General features: G+C 31.5%; 1 protein-coding gene across 2 annotated transcripts in view; it reads left to right on the forward strand.

The window, feature by feature from the left end:
• The window catches only part of LOC145294026 (cullin-associated NEDD8-dissociated protein 1-like), a 172,911-nt gene that overhangs the window by 82,109 nt on the left and 73,656 nt on the right, over nucleotides 1-17,146 (forward strand). For both annotated transcript variants that reach the window (XR_013869806.1, XM_080140993.1), the window contains exons 12-20: nucleotides 2,148-2,256; nucleotides 7,323-7,508; nucleotides 10,623-10,734; nucleotides 11,448-11,541; nucleotides 11,931-12,048; nucleotides 13,481-13,612; nucleotides 14,227-14,260; nucleotides 16,244-16,343; nucleotides 16,579-16,664. Coding sequence is in view for 1 of the 2 variants with exons in the window: in XM_080140993.1 (XP_079997119.1) it covers nucleotides 2,148-2,256; nucleotides 7,323-7,508; nucleotides 10,623-10,734; nucleotides 11,448-11,541; nucleotides 11,931-12,048; nucleotides 13,481-13,612; nucleotides 14,227-14,260; nucleotides 16,244-16,343; nucleotides 16,579-16,664 (971 nt within the window). In the remaining variant the exon portion in view is untranslated. The remainder of the gene's footprint in view (nucleotides 1-2,147; nucleotides 2,257-7,322; nucleotides 7,509-10,622; nucleotides 10,735-11,447; nucleotides 11,542-11,930; nucleotides 12,049-13,480; nucleotides 13,613-14,226; nucleotides 14,261-16,243; nucleotides 16,344-16,578; nucleotides 16,665-17,146) is intronic.

A 17,146-nucleotide genomic window follows, 5' to 3' on the forward strand; every position in this document is an offset into this window, starting at 1 on the left:
CTAGTAGGAATGCAGGCTCGAACCCGTATTGCAAAGGAGGAAAAAACTGATGTCTATGCTGTTACGACCACCGCCAAACCGGAAGTGACATTTTTTAAACTTAAGGCTAGACAATCTAAAGGAGAGGATGACTTTCAAAAATATCGGCCAAAAAAGCGACCCCCCCCCCTTCCCCCCTGTAAAAAAAGTTCCCAGTTGAAGGTGAAGATATTAATATTTTTAGCCAATTTTTCGATATTTATCGTCTGAAAGGCTGGACTTTAAAACGATACTGATTTTGATAAAATCCGTCGCCTCTGTCAAAAGTTTTAGGCAGACCTGCATACATACATGTATTTATATATTGGTAACTAAAAATTTTTGACCCAAACCAATTAAAAAGCTTGCCCTATCTCTGAATACCCTTTATATCAAATTTCAAATGTTTAAACCAGAAATTATCTGAGTAATTTGGTAGATACCGCAGACGTCAATTTTTTTTTTTTTTTAACTTTGACCCCTATTATGACCCCTTAACATTTATTGTTTTGGGCTCAAATCAAGTTATTAAGTTAAATCCATATCCAAGGAACCTATATCTAAAATTTCAAGTGTTTAGACCCAAAATTGTCGGAGTTTGGTAGTTCTCAAAGGTCAAATCGTTGAAGTTTGACCCCTTAACAGCCAAATTTCTGGCCGAAAACCGATCCCAACGATTTTCCCAAATCTCAGTACCCTGTATATCAAATTTCGAGTCTGTAGACTTAAAATTGAGTTATTGCATAGGGAAATATACACGCACACAGACACGTTCGCTTTTATAGATATATAGATTTACTCAAAGCAGAAGCTGTAACTCTGTGCACTTTCTGTGATCAACTACTCAGAATCAAACATATTCTAATAGACTGTAAAAAAAAAAGCAAATATAGAAATGAACCCTTGCCAGAAATACTATCAGGTACGATATCTCCCCATGCAGTAAAAAATCTGCCTACCTCTCATTTTTTCTTTTTTTAAATCACTTTCAGCTGTTATAGGAAAACTAGATACAGTTCAATAATTTTCTAGAACTTGTTGAATGATTATTTGTACAAACACATTGTGTAGCACAAAATGGCCTATAAGGTTGATGTGCCATAATTCAAATCTCAAATTGGAATAGAAGATTCCCAATTTTAAAGATGTATATGAAAGTCAAATGTTAGATCAACTGAGACATTGTGAATATACAAATCAAGGTGAGAATGGTTCAAATAATAGAAGTAGTTTAACCAAATAGCAGTTTTTGTTTAATAAAAAAAAAAAAATTGGAATGTTTCAATTTTTTTTTAAGATGAGGATTGAAAATTTGTTAATTGTATAATTATGACTACTGTTTTAATCTTGGCTGTTCTTTTCGCATTTTGATCAACATACCCTTTTATACATTGTGCCATGAGTCTTTGTGGACGTGCTGCAAATTGGATAAAAGTTTTGATAATTATGCAATCCGTTTGCGGTTCAATTTTTAGTACAGGCATCAGAGATGAGAACAATAGTCCAAGTAATAATAGTTTGTATGGGAAAATATAAAAAGATTTCAAGTTTTCACTTGAACTGATGCACCTACATTTTAAATTATTTGTTCAGTCATTTAATACCCACAGCACTCCATAATGCATTTTTTGATATCTACAAAACTGTACAACTTTTCAATGTTAATGTTTTGTATTTTTTCAATGTAATATTTTGTATAATTTTAATTTTCTGTTAATGTGTATTTTACATGTGTTCACTCGTCTTAATAAGTGACTCATTACTAGGACTATGACAACAGAATATTGTTTTGACTCTCGAGTATATATCCAACACAGTTAATCAACCGAGAACCACATCACTCTATATAAAAGCATACAAGATATCAAGATACACACTAGAGTCAAAACAATGAAAAGAATATGCTGTTGTCCCAGCCCTACTCATTACATAACTTCTGTTTCAATTTGAAATAACATTTTCCTCAAACACAAATTGAATTAATACGTCTTAAGAATAGATCCATCTTTGTTTATCAATATAACTTGTTCTCACAATTAAATTAGCATAAGTGGCCTGTCATGAAATAGATGTTAAGTTTTCATATTTTATTTGAATTAATCAATTTTTTTTTTTTTTTTTTTTCATAGAGAGGGAAGAAAATGTAAAGGCTGACATTTTTCATGCTTATATCACTTTGCTTCGCCAAACTAAACCAGCTGTTTCATCTGGACCAGATTCTATGGATCATGAAGATGGGTGAGTTTCCATTTCAGATTGAGGTGCGGGGGGAGGGGGTAAATTAGAATAAAAGTATCCTCTGTCAGTGTCTGTTTTGCAATAAACCTGCATAGAAAATGTAATGCATATAGACATGGTAGTGAAACATGGCTATTATAACTTAAGTATTTACTTGATATTGAAAAATATTAGTGCATACAAAAAATTACAGAAAATAATAAAGTAGAATTTTCATAAAATATAAAATTAATTTGGACAAAAATGTCTGATAATGGCTAAAAATGGTGTCTGCTTTGAACTGCAATTCCTAGTTAAATTTCATTAACTAAAATACTCATTTTTATAAAGACAATTCTCTATCGATTGAGGGTTTTTTTCTTAAGTTCTCCTTGTAAAAAAATTTAAATAAAAAATACTCTAGCTGATATTGAAACCAAAACCTAAAAACAGTGAGTCAATAATCATTAGGCCAGCTTGCCATGATCTTTTAAAAAGCGTTTTCAAACCTGCATATTCTTAACATAAGGAAGCTATCATGTGAACGATTCGCACATGCTCAGTCGTGAAACAGTTGATAAACAGATAAAAATCCAATGACCCATCCAACCAATTTTTCAATTTTGACCCCTTAGCAGCCCCCCCCCCCTTTTTTTTTTTTTTTTTTTTTTTTTTTTTTACAGATGAAAACTAATTAAGTTTTCATCTGTCTGCAGATCAAAAATTTGTTGAATATATATAGGTTGAAAATGGTCCTCTCATGCACACATTCTCACTTTTAGAGACATAGATAACTGAAGTTTATACATTTTCATTATCAGCAAGAAAGCAATTAATTTGCAAGGAGCCATTTATAATTAATACTTTGTGCATTAAATAATCCAAAAATGTGTCCTTAGTAATCCTAAATTCTGTAAAAATACTAACAGGCCACCCGGTCGTAAAATACACGTAAATATGATATTTTGATTAATGCAGATTTCCTATTTATTATATTAAACCCAATATATAGTAATTAGTTTTCTTAAAAAAAATGACTCCTGCGCCACCGAGAACCAAAACGTTTAGCTTATAATTTACTTTTTCTTTTGACGTTAATGCCTGAGCTATGAAGACATGTTTGCTACAAGGCTAAAAAAAAACCTGAACCAATAGCTATTACATTACGCATGCATATTCATAATGCTGTCGTTTGACCTTCACCTAGCAAATTCTTTTTTCTTTTTTTTTCTTTCACTGATTTTTCCCCAGCTAAAACCCAAATATAAAATTTTCCATGGGTTCAAATACCCTATATATTAAGTTTCATGTCTGTAGACCAAAAACTGACAGGAGTTTGGTTGGCAAAATTTTTTAAACAAATATACTCCTCCCTAAACATAGTAAACACAAACTTCTTTCTATGTATAAGTTTTTACGCAAGTATAAATCATGTAGAATATCTGCATGAATATAATTACATGTAATAGTTAACTAAAGATGATCATCCCGTAAGAAAACCGAAAAAAACTATTAGGGAATTAAAATGAATGTTTAAAAGAATATGCAAATTAGCTAGAACTTTTGCAAATGAATGCAATTTCATGACCGACATATAACAAAGTTGTATATTTTCTTTTATTATATGAAAGATAACCGTCTGTTTGTTTGTGCATATGTCCGCTAAAAACTTTTGACATGCATCAGACTAGTTTGAGACTGGTACCATCTGAAAAAGCGATGCCTCTGTTGAGTGAAAATTTGAAAAAAAAACGGTCAATTATTTCCTATAGAAATAGACCTTTGAAACTAGAGAAGGTTGGAAAAAATTTTTTCCTTTTTAAACAATCTTGACAAGTACGCATGAGCTGCATTCATTCTTTCTTGAATTGGTTTAAATAAAAATAAAAGCAGTATTATCTCACTGACAACGTCATTGGGCAGTGATTAACGAGGTCAGGTCCTAACGGTGTTTTTTATTTTATATTTTATTTTTTTAATATTTAACAATTAAACAGGATTTGCCATAACATTTTTTTTTTTTTTCTTTTAACTAATCATTTTTATGAAGGTTATTTCACTTCGTTTTTTATAACTGATTTATTTTCATTTTTTTTTTTTTTTTTTTTTTTTTTCATAACGACACGTAACAGTATTTTTTTTCTCCTTTTTTTTAAGTTTTGTAATTTTAAAAACAAAAAGTTTAAACATTTGGGTTACATAATGTGATATTTTTTTTAATAAGTTATTTCATTTAAAACAAATGTGCTTTTTCTGCCCGATTAGATTTTCCTGTTTTTATCCATTCTTTCATTTTCAAGTCAGTAGCTGTGTCCACGGGTACTTGCTGCGATTTTAATTTTTTTTTTTTTTTTTTTTTTTTTTTTTTTTTTTTTGCGCTCACATCGGTACTCACTCAATTTAAACTTATTTTCAGGGCTATGTTATTCAATAGCTTTACTATATCACCCCTCTACACCCGAGCAACGCCGGGTACCCCAGCTAGTTAATAAATAGAAAAAATAATTTTTAATATGAATATCAATACACAAAAAAAAAAAAAAATTTATAGGAGTATAGATTAGCAAAAGTAGTGTTTATTTTTTTATGCTATTTTTACCCACAAAGATGGACAGGTTTTTCTGTAAAATCTGTCTCCTTAATATTTTTGTATAATTAAAAACTGAATCTTATTTTATTTTTAAAGAAGTAATTTGGGTGTAATACAAATCACTACATGCATTTATATATGAAAATTTGACTGTTCTTTTCTTTCTGTTGCGTTATTGAATGTATATATAATTTTCTAGTTTACACTTTTCAAATGCTTACGAAATTATATATACGCCTGATAATTTTTTTGTCATTGTTCTGAAAATCGACAGACGAATTTTGTCAACATCAAAGTTTATTTACAATTAACTTTTGTCCATAGACAAGGGAGAGAGGGAATGAAGCAACTGGGTTTAGTTGTAAGGATGGGTGGGTGGATGTGTGTAGCAGGTGACAGTGGAAAAATGTCAGTTACGCTGGACGACTGTCTGTCTACCATTTTCCTTTCTCTCCTGTTGTTTGTTATCCATGTCTTATAAAGACATCAACCGACATTTCTGAAATGTAAATATTTAAAATATTTAATTATTTATTCTAACCCCCCAATCTGGAATGTAAGCCTTTGTTTTCGATAATTACAATTCAGATCATTTTTATAGGACACAAGAACGGAGATCAAAAATCCATCTGAAATGTGCATGTGCTTTTATTGTTGTCATCCCAGTTCTACCTACCAGTTTTCTTAAACATTAGCCCAGTCTAATGATACGTAAATTCCATTATGACAATGGATTATATGTATTATACTTCCAACATACTATATTAATAAGTAGTGTGTTTCACATCTTTAAAAAAATATTTCATAATGTTAAAATTGAAAATCTTTGAAAACCAAGAAATGTTAAAATATTTCTTAAATGATAAAATGATGCCTTGTTTCACTTGTGGTTGTAGTTTTTCAACTTCAATGTGTATACACTAGGTCGAGCAGGAAATTTTAAATTAGTTTCTCCTGAGGTTAGTACCACTAGAATATGAAGAGAAAAAAACATTTTACATAGACCCTTGATAAAGGTATGTTTCTATACTGAAAATTTGGACATTATAAAAAAAAAAAAAAAAATATTTTAACATTTCTTAGTTTTCAATAATTTTCAATTGTACTATACTAATCTTTTTCACTCGATCCACAATGTTTTTCTCATTACTTTTTCTTCTGAGTTATTTTTTAACATTCACTGCATTTCTGCACACCTTAGCGTCGTATCACCCATGTCAAATCTCTAACAATATCTCTGGAAGAGACCAAATTACATTTATGGTCAGATATCTATTTAGGAATCTCCCTTTTTGAGATCCTGGCTCTGGTGAAAAACACTAGACTATCTGGGAACAGGAATGGAGTGATCATCTCTTATTTAAAACTATATTTTATATTTATTCTATACCTCATTTCTAGTGCTGGTTTAATTCGGTTTAGTTGAGGAAAGATGGAGAAAAGTTATTTGGATCATCTCCAACTTAAGTAAAATCTTTATAAATGTTTATAGGCATCACTTTGTATATTATCTAACACTAGCAGTTCTGCCCGGCTTTGCTCGGGCCCTATGTACTGTTCATAACGTTATGTGAATATGTAAAGTAATGCCTTTCTGTGTAATAGTCTTCCTTAACTAGAGAAAAGACACAGACATTTTCACTTTTATAGATATATAAATAGATGGATGGATAGATAGATAGGATGCAATATATAGTAATGATTTAAAAAGTATATAAAAAAAAAAAAACTCATGTGCCACCACCGAGAATCGAAACCAAAACGTTCAGCTCATGATTTATTTTGCCTCTGCCGTTAATTACTGGGCTATGAAAATATGTTTACTGCAAGACTAAAAATTAAAACATGAACCAATATCAACTACGTTATGCATTTGTAATGCCGGCATTTGACCTTCACCTGGCAAATTTCATTTTTTTTTTTTTTTTTTTTTTTCACACTTTTGCACCGATTTTTCTGTGCTAAAACCCAAATATAAAGTTTTGCGTGGATTCAAATACCTTTATATATGAAGTTTCATGTGTGTAGACCAAAAACTCTAGGAGGAGTTTGGTAGGCAAAATTTGTAAAACAAAAATATATATACGTATACATAAATATATATGGAAGCAATGTTGTGTCTACTATAAACTTTTTACACAAATATTATGCAAGTATAAATCATGTAGAGTATCTGCATGAATATAATTACATGTAATAGTTAACTAAAGATGATTATCCCATTAGAAAACCGAAGCAACTAATAGGAAATTAAAATGAATGTTTAAAATAATATGCAAATTAGCTAGATCTTTTGCTAGTGAATGCAATGCCACTACCCATATATAAGAAAATTGTATTTTCTTTTTAACTAAATAGAAAATAGTGGTTTTAATATGAATATCAATACACACAAAAGAAAAACGAATTTATAGGAGTATAGATTGTATTTACAAATATCTCTACATAAACATCCTTTTTCACCAAAATATTTTCATGCAAATGTTTTGTTTTCCAGCCCAGTAGCAATGCTTCAAGCACAAGTTCCTAATATAGTAAAAGCTATTCATAAACAAATGAAGGAGAAGAGTGTGAAAACTCGTCAAGGATGCATTGGTTTGCTAATGGAATTGGTTCAAGTCCTACCTGGAGCTCTAACCAATCATATGCCAGCACTTATTCCTGGCATATTGTATTCTTTTAGGTAATTTCTTATTTTTTTTCTTTTTTTTTTATTTATTTTTTTTTTTTTTGTCCTGTCTAAATGTTTTTTAAACTCTTTTTTATTGGGTATTCTATCAGTTTAATATTTGTTCGCGTTTTGTTTACTTTATAAAAATGCAAAACATTAATTCAGTGTTATTTCTGTGTCTTGGGGGGGGGGGAAGCAGACAAGATTTTAAAAAATAAATAACTAGCCACAGGATGTGATGTTTATCGAAGTTGAATACCATGAATTTTTAGGACACTTAGTCATTTTCTTCCGCTTAATAATAGGAGTAACTCACACTTTGAAAAAAATGTTTCAGGCTGAATTTAGTTAAAATCAAAGTGAAAGATAAAATTGCCATTTTTCCATGTTTACACAACCTCAGTGTCATCAACAAAGTAAACGCCCTTCAACAAGACATGAATCTGCAAAGAATTAACTTTTTTATACCATTTCTTACCAAAAACTGGTGGTAATTTATTTGTTAGGAATTCAATCGCAGAGATGACCTGGTTGAGACATCATGGAGGTCAGGTAGTCTTTTCCATTTTCAGATCTATAATACTCTGGGTCGGAGGATAGGACATCATGGTAGTGGATAGCATATAATAGCCATTTCATTAAGGAATCTGTATTTCTTGCATCAGCTGTGCAGGTGATTTTGAAGAGCCATTATTTGAGTTCCAAGTGATGTCACAATCAGTCAGCCAGGAATAATTCTGGTTGAAGTCAACCTAGGTGGTGGTTGACTTTCTCTTCCCCTTTTCGCCATTAATTTCTTTTGTACATACCTTACTACACCACCTACATACACCCGGGCAACGCCGGGTACCTCTGCTAGTATATAATGAAAACATAAAATGTACTTTTACTACTTAAACAGTTTGTTCTTCCATGGCCATGATCTTTATACTGTAAAAGTAATCATTAACATTGAATGCAGGAGAGAAAACCCTGCATGTGCGAACAATTCACTTGAAGGTTGCAAATCTAATAGAATTATTTATAAAGTAAATAATGACCAGGGAAGGTATATGGTCTGACTTAGACTTGTAGAATTTAATAATATTTGACTGGCTCCTTTTATTTAAAATTTTCCACTATTTAGACTGGCAATTTTTTGAAGATTAAAAACTAGATTAGACTCTGATACCTAGCATTCTTATGGATCCAATTCTGCTTTTTTTCTAAAACCTCGGGCTCCTTAACTCTGATTAATAACAATAATGGTTTAAATAAAAAGTTACATGTTTAGCTTGTCTCTTGGGCAAAAAGTCAGAAAAAATACTATAAAGATAAGCTAAAATGCAGTCTGCATCCAAGCCAGCTGAAAAGCACTGTAACTCAATTGCTCATCTGGTGGCAGCCAGCTCTCAACAAGAGTGAAAAACTGCAGGGGGTACAGAAATCATCCATGGAACCAGACATCTGAAGAACCATAGCAATAAATATGCATTATTTGTTTGTGATTGTACCTATTTTCTCTGTCTAACAGTATAAATCACAGATGTACACATATATATTAGTGGCAAAGGTAGGATTATCATCACACATGATGAGTAATCAAAGATTTTAACATTAAAAAATGTTGTGCTATATTATATTTTTAAAAAATTTGGTCTTTTTGCACTTTTGTTACCGTGCTGAAATGTTATTATTTAGAGAGCCGTTTTTAACATGGGGAGGAGAGGGTGTTTTCTATCTATTTTCATTTAACAATTTAATTAAAAAAAAAAAAAAATATTGTAAAACTTGCATTTAACTTTAAAATACTTTTTAAAAAAATAGTTTGGTAACAAAAATGCATAAGCATCAAAAATTTAATGTGAAATGTTTCTTTTTGACTATTTTAGATTTTTATTGTGAATGAAATGAATGAAATCTTTATTTTATATTAAAACTAGCAGGGGGTACCCAGCATTGTCCGGGTGTTTGGAGGTGTGTGTGTTTTTGGGTAAATCAAAATAAAAATTGTTGCCCGGATGTTTGTTTTTTGTTTTTTTTTAAGTTTTGGTAGGTATTTAGGAAGGATTGAACCCGAAGCCTTGACGCACAGTTGGAAAATAATAAAGTGTAAAAAAAAAATAAAAAAATGTGCGACGTTTAATGGAAACATGTTTGAATTTATTTAAGTAAGATTAAGAATTGGCAAGTGCCCGTACTTGACTTAATGAGGTCAACTTTCAGTGCAGGGCAGTATTTTATTTACTGCAGGTCTGTTCGCTTTTTTTTTTTTTTTTTCTTTTTTATACGAAAAAGTCAAATCCACATGTGGCGATCAAAAAATGTTTAACTTTTGAAAGTCTGGCAAATTAAATAGACAGGTGACCCCCGTTAATTCAAAAATATTATGATTTCGACGCAATATAAAAAGTTTTAAGTTGTGCGCCAACTGATCGCTTCTCGGAAAACAGCCTTTCTCAGACATACACAAAAACGCACACACAAACATTTTCGCTTTTATATATAGACTAGGAGGAGGTACCTGGCATGGCCCGGGTGTTTGTAGGTGTGTGTGTGGGGGGGGATGATCAAAACAACCCTGTTTTTAAAAAAAAAAAAAAAAAAAAAACGTTGGCCGGGCGTTTGGGGGTGTAAAAAAAAAAAAAAAAAAAAAAAAAAAGGGGGGGGGGAGTAGGCTTGAAACCCCCAAACCTTTGACGTGGAGATGGAAACAAAATGGAAAAAAACCCTGGGACCTAGCCATCTTGACCACAAGAGAAGAGGAATGAAAGATCTCTTAATTTAACGTTTATAAAATGAAATTAACAGGTGCAAGAACCTTACGTCGCGTGATGTTTGACCTTGAAACATGACGCGGCTACAAGCCAGCTTTCACTTGTTTTATACTGAAAAGCAAAAGATACATGGGACACTCTTAAAATCTGGAAAAAATAACTCGTGAAAGTCGGGCAAATTAAATAGACAGGCGACCCCCGTTCATAACTCATATATATTATCATTTAGAAGTGATATAAAAAGTTTTAAGAAGGAATGAGCCAACCGAAAAGTCCAGCAAAAAAGCCTTTTACAGACATACACAAAAAGCGAACATACATACATACACATTTTCGCTTTTATATATATAGATTTTGTTTTATCTTTCAGTGATAGAAGTTTTAGCTCCAATATGAAAATCGATACATTATCATTCCTTAATTGTCTGATGGTGAACCATAGTCCTGACGTGTTTCATCCACATATTGAGGTTCTTGTGCCTGTAAGTATTGTTTTTCACTTGATATCTTCTTCCTACATATTTTAAAGGTTATCAATTTTTATGCAGGTTGTGGGATGGAGACGTTTTAATAGAACGTCATCCCGTCTTCAAAGCCAGCTTAACTGCTTAAATCAAATAGGCAACCATAGACATACTAGCAACATCAGAATGACTATTGTTGCCTCATCAACCACTGTTAAATTAATACCTACCACAGCTTATAACAATACAACTGGTGATTAGCGCAACATGTGTTAACAAACCCTTCATTCTTGATGACAAAAACATGCTGCCTTTAATACTAATACCTTTTGTGTCACTCGTACTAACATTATTATAAAACTCTTAACAAATTACCAATCCTTATCATTGTCATGTTTTTCACAAAAGCTTATTGGAAAGTATCTGGATATTGGATTGGGAAGTGGAGACCACACAGTCACCTTCTCTGCAACTGCGACAATCAAAATTTTAAATGATTACTGTAGAATATAAATTAAATTATTCTAAAAATTGTATTTCTGAGTGGAGGCAAAGAAGACAAAGATGTAGTGATACAGTTTGGTATATTTTTCATGTATTATTTTTTTCCTTCAATTTGCAAATCTATGCATTTCCTCTGACTGTACATTAATGTACTTAATATTCAAAACTGTTTTTATCAATAAATGAATGAAAATGACTTTATAACAAATGGTCTCTTCTCTTTTCAGCCAATTATTTCTGCTGTGAATGATCCATTCTATAAAATCACATCGGAAGCTTTGTTAGTGATGCAGCAGCTTGTAAAGCTTATACGACCTTTAGGTCAGTATCTTTGCTGGGTGTTTTTTTTTTTTTGTATTATTACTAATACCATGTTTCTTTGGTAAATGTCCAGGATTTGTTACCAATTCTGACACTGACAAGAGCATATAAGTGATAGCACAAGTCACATCCTGTGACTTATTCTTTGCAAAGAGAAAAACACTGTCAGGTCTGTTAATGATGTGCTATCCTGAATTGACTTGATTTTACGAGTGCCTCTCCATCACCACGATTCGTGGAAACACCTAGAGCTTGCTCTCAACCATCCAGGCCAACAGGACAAAAGCAGTCATTTTATTCATTTGCCTCCTTGTTAATTAATTAAATTATTCTTTCTTTATTTTATTTTTTTTAATTAAACCGTCTTTTTTCTTTCTTTCTTTTTCTAGGTGCCCCATATAATTTTGATTTTGAACCTTTTGTGAAGGATTTATATGGTTGTGTATTGTGTCGGTTAAAGGCTGCAGATATTGATCAAGAGGTGAAAGAAAGAGCTATCACCTGTATGTAAGTAATATTACTTGCTTTGATTATATGAATGAATTTAAAACAAAATTGTGTAGAGTACCATACTAAAGTTTCAATTTAAAAAAAAATTTGACACCTTAGCGGCTATTTTTACCAACTAAAAACCAAACCAAATTTGTTTCAAAGGTTCAAATCTGCTGTATATCAAGTTTCACATCTGGAGACTAAAAATTGACAATAGTTTTGTATACTTTCCAAAAACACAGCACCATTCTAAAATCAAAAAGGGTGCTGATAACTTAAAGTAAGTTTATTTGTTCTCCCAGTAGTTTTATATGGCCTTGATTACATCACAACTAGCCAATCACGTCAAGGTGTTTCAAAATCACATAATGCGTTTCATTACAGGACATCGCCAAATCAAAAAAAAAAAAAATATCCACCCTCCGTCAAACTACTTCCCGACCCCCTCTATTTGATAAAATCAAAAGTAAAACTTAAATTTTCATTTGTCCATGTCAAATGATCAACCAGTGGCCTCTCGGTTATGTTTTGGGAGTATATTAGAAAGCAAAAGAAAGCCAAGGAGAAGTTGGGGAGAAAATGTTTTTAATTCGACATCTCTCAACAGTTGGAAATCTATCAACGAACTTGCCCTGGATCAGAAGTTATGCCGAAAAATAAGTCACACAAGCAGAAGATGCAACTCCTGATTGGTAGACCATTCTGCACGCATTGACAAGGTCACTTAGATTCAGTTAAATTTAATGTCAAGGCATTTCATAAATATATTTACTATCAATAATCACTAAATTTTAAGTATCATTGTGTGCGAGATGTATTCATTAACATTTTAATGGTATTATTTTAACAAAAAGTATTTTTCTACCAATTTTGTCATTTGGAGATATGTTAGAAATCTAAAAATGATTATAATAGTATTTTCTGCCATTTGAAATTCATGCTATCTTTTTATCTTAAATTAAGCAAGTGTAATATAACTATTATCATCCCTCTGCTCTCCCCTCTTTCTTCTTTCCCAGCCCATTCCTGTCTCTTTCTCTCTCCGAACATGCATATATACATGTGCGCATGCACGCAACAACTTGAGTTGGCAGAAGAGAAATAACTCTTTGAAAAAATAATCACTTACCTCCCTTTAATGGCTGGAAACAGACTGATAACATGAAAAGATGTGTATATCTTGATAACATTAAATTATATAAATTCCCATTTGATTCCCTAAATATGGATTTTTTTTTTTTTAATATAGATCTGTTTTGTTTTTAATGCAAACTTTGTGGGTGTTTGTGCATTTTCAAGTTTAGCTGATCATGTAGACCTTTGCCTTTACTTTAAAAATTTTTTAAATAAAGTTTTTTATAAGTTTTGTAAAAACTTATAAAGGAAAAAAAAAAAAAAGCAATTGTATGGTTTTTATCTTTTTGTTTAAACAAATTTCTTTTCTCAGGGGACAAATCATGCGAAATCTTGGTGATAGTTTGAATGAAGAATTAAAAGTCTGCCTGCCGATTCTTCTGGAACGCTTAAAGAATGAAATCACTCGCTTAACTGCTGTTAATGCCTTCAGCATGATTGCCGGGTAAGTCTCCTTTTAATATAGATGATAAAAGTATTTCTACAAATCTTTATCTTCAACCAAGTTATGCGTCCTACAAGTGACAAATGTTTCTAGTGTATTGAACTCATTTTGTGATATGAATACATGGTCTTATTTAATTATGATATTATAAGCATCGCTGTAAAAACTGAGTAATAAGAAAAATTTGGGGGGGGTGCTTATTTAGAATTAAACCTTATTGTAAATTGATCAAGTAGTTTTGTTTTTTGTTTTTTTTTTTTTTAGAAAATACAATTTTAAGAAGCGAGACAGTTTTTGGTCTGCCATGTTTTATAAATAAGGGGGAGATGATTAAATTCAAATCACTGAATGTTCTAATAGCTACAATTACCTATTAAAATTTCTAAAAATATTAAAAAATAAATTTTCTATATTAAAAGAAACAAAACTATTGATCAATTTGATTTTTGGAATATGACCTCTAAAGATTTTTCTGCAATGTAGTTGTTTAAAGTAGGTATAATTCTTGATAAGTACCTTTTTTTTTTTTTTTTTTTTTTTCTTCTAGAAAATTGAACTATCATTAATTTTAACTATGAAATCACATAAAAAAAAAATTTACTTTTCTTTTTCAGTTCACCACTAAAAATTGATTTGAGGCCGGTTTTGGTAAGTTTGTTTTTTTTTTTTTGTTTTTTTTTTTTTTTTTAAAACAATTTTTGTTCTTTTCTGCTATAGGTATTAAACAAAATTGTTTGTCGCATTAACTAGTTGTTACAGACTAAGTCTTGGAAGTATAAACATTCTAACCAAATAAAATTGTTTCAAGACAATTTTGATATTTAATTTTAGTAATGTTAATGTTTCTGTAATTTGCAAATTTGACAGTTGAGCATCATAGACGACTGGAAAGCACCTAAATATTGAAAGTGAGTGAATTGCATCATTTGTCCCGGATTCAGAAATTTTAGATGCAGCTTTGTTATCTGGAGAATTGTGAGCAGCAGTAAAGATCATAGCAAATGTTCTGACTGCAAAAAAAAAAAAAATGTCAAGACAATGCAAACTTTGGTTATAAAGATGGGTGTCACATTGGAGATTATAAAGACCATGTTTGACGAGGATCGTCACTGTTCTTCATACAAGAGTAGCAAGAGCCAACTTCTCACTGCAAAGAGAACCGCCTTATGAAAGCCAAGATACATCTCAGCAAGGTCAAACCAGAGACGTTCTTGTCCTTAGGACGAAAGGAACACTGTTTGCCAACAATCTGCACAGTCCTGCTCATCTTGAAGACCAATTTTCCTCGAAATTGATTTTCTTTGCGTTTCCAGTGAAGGCCATGTGGTGATAACCTACATTTTCAGAAAGGACTCCATTCAGGTGGCTATATTAAATTGCTGGTCACTGTTAAAAGCACTATAAGAAGACCATATATGTGACAGCAGGACTCTGCTTGATATCACACCTCCAGAAAAACTCGAAGTGACTGAGAAGTTCCATGATTTTACAGATCCCAACATCTATCTATACCTTCACCCGTAAAAATCTCACCTCATTGCAACCTCATGAACTATTATGTATGGAGCGCCATTGATAAAATCACAAATTGTATCGCCTGCTACATAAAGAACGAGCCAATTGTCCAGAATAAACTGCTGTTCAGGTGTTTTTCTAAGATGTAAGAGAAGTTTCCTACATAAAGGCCATGGCGGAGCCTCTAGTGAGCTGCATTAGTCAAAAGACTCTAAGATGATTTTGAATTTGGAAAATGCATCAATTATTGGCTATTACAAATTTTTTTTATTTGTTTTTGGCTTTGATTTTTAATTTTTCCCTTTCTGAATAGTCAAATTTATCATCAACACCATTATATTTTTTTTTGTATCATATTTAGTAACATACAATTAGAATATCTAAATAAAATTTCTGAATATATTTACTCCTCAAGCAGTGATTCTAACTTCTCATATTTTAGGTCATTGGTATTGACTTGCTTACTTGGAATAACTGAGATGTCATTTAACTTGAACAAAAGTTGTCAGGGTTAATTACTATTAAAAATGTCTATCATTATACATGAATGAATTGTTAAAATGTTTGGGCACTTCAGTAAAAGAGCAAAATCTGAAAGTCAAAATATGAATGTTTATTAAAAAAATAATGGTATCTACTTATTTTTTTATGTCAATGGTCACACGCACTATTAGTTGAATATTACTGCATGATTACATAAAACATGTACTTTAACAAATACATGATTGTGATATTCACCATTAATTGTAACAAGACAGACATCAGTTACTATCCCTGAGTGTTTCTCTATAAACTTGAAATTTCTTCAAATTATTTCCATTAATAATAAATTTTCTATCTTATTTTTCATAATTTTAGGATATATTATTAAATTTGATATGACCGTTAAGTAGATACCATTGGTTTTACTTGAAATTCAAAGTTTCAAATTTTGCTCTTCTAACAAAGTCCTAATGATTGATATAAAAAAAAAAACTAAAACTTTTTTTTTAATACTAAAATACAAGTTTGCTTCTCTTTTTCTGCCTTTCGCTCTGTGATTCTCTCTCATTGTGTGTGTGTGTGTCTCTCTCTCTCTGCCTTATTTCATTAACTGACTTTTTTCTATGTCTATAGGATGAGGCCATTCCTATCCTTTCAACTTTCCTCAGAAAGAATCATCGGGCTCTGAAGTTAAAAACTTTGGCTTGTTTGGATATTCTTGTAAAGAATTATGGTAAGTTTTAGTAAAAATAAAAACTCAAAAATCCTGTAGCTTGTGGATGTTATGCCTTTATATTTATCAAGTTAGAAAGTGAAATATTTGGGAAAATTTTTCTTCTGCTCTTCTAAATGAAAATCATTAATTCAGTTCTTGTCGTAACCAATAATTCGAGAAATATTAGTATATTTCAGCATTGCAGGACATATTCATACTTCTTACTATAATTTTTTTCTCCTTTTCTTTTTAGGTCCTGCTGTTACTCCTGAAATGATTAGCAATATGATGGAGGAAATGCCTCCGCTGATTAATGAGAATGATCTTCATGTGTCTCAGGTGAGACAACCAGCTTTTTTTTTCTTTCTTTTTTTTTTTTTTTTTTTTTTTTTTTTTTTCCACTTTGGTGTTAAAATTCAAGCTGACCACGAAGATATGATGTGGCCCTCACTTAAAACCACACCAAAGACCATAACCGTGGTCAGAAACTGTTATCACCCTGGGCATGTCCCTGTTATTTGTGGCAATCTAGTGATGCGTTTTGAGGGTGCTGTCAATGGTCCTGTTGTCATAACTTGGATTGGTAGAGAGCAGGAGTTGAACAGTGGCGCATCTCCGATCTAAACACAATGTTGAACATTGTGTCATTTTTCAGACATGATAGAAGGCTCCTATCACTCTTGAGATTTGTACACAACTGGCTAACCAGTAGATGGTCAGCAACAAAAAAGAAAACCGGTTTTCATCAAATGGAAATGGAATCACATCTTTTCAGGGGCAACAATTTTATTGTTTCACCCTGTATTTACCTATATATTTAA

The sequence above is a fragment of the Euprymna scolopes genome, chromosome 15 (assembly GCF_053919585.1).
Source record: "Euprymna scolopes isolate OS-2025 chromosome 15, ASM5391958v1, whole genome shotgun sequence".
Taxonomy (NCBI): Eukaryota; Metazoa; Mollusca; class Cephalopoda; order Sepiida; family Sepiolidae; genus Euprymna; species Euprymna scolopes.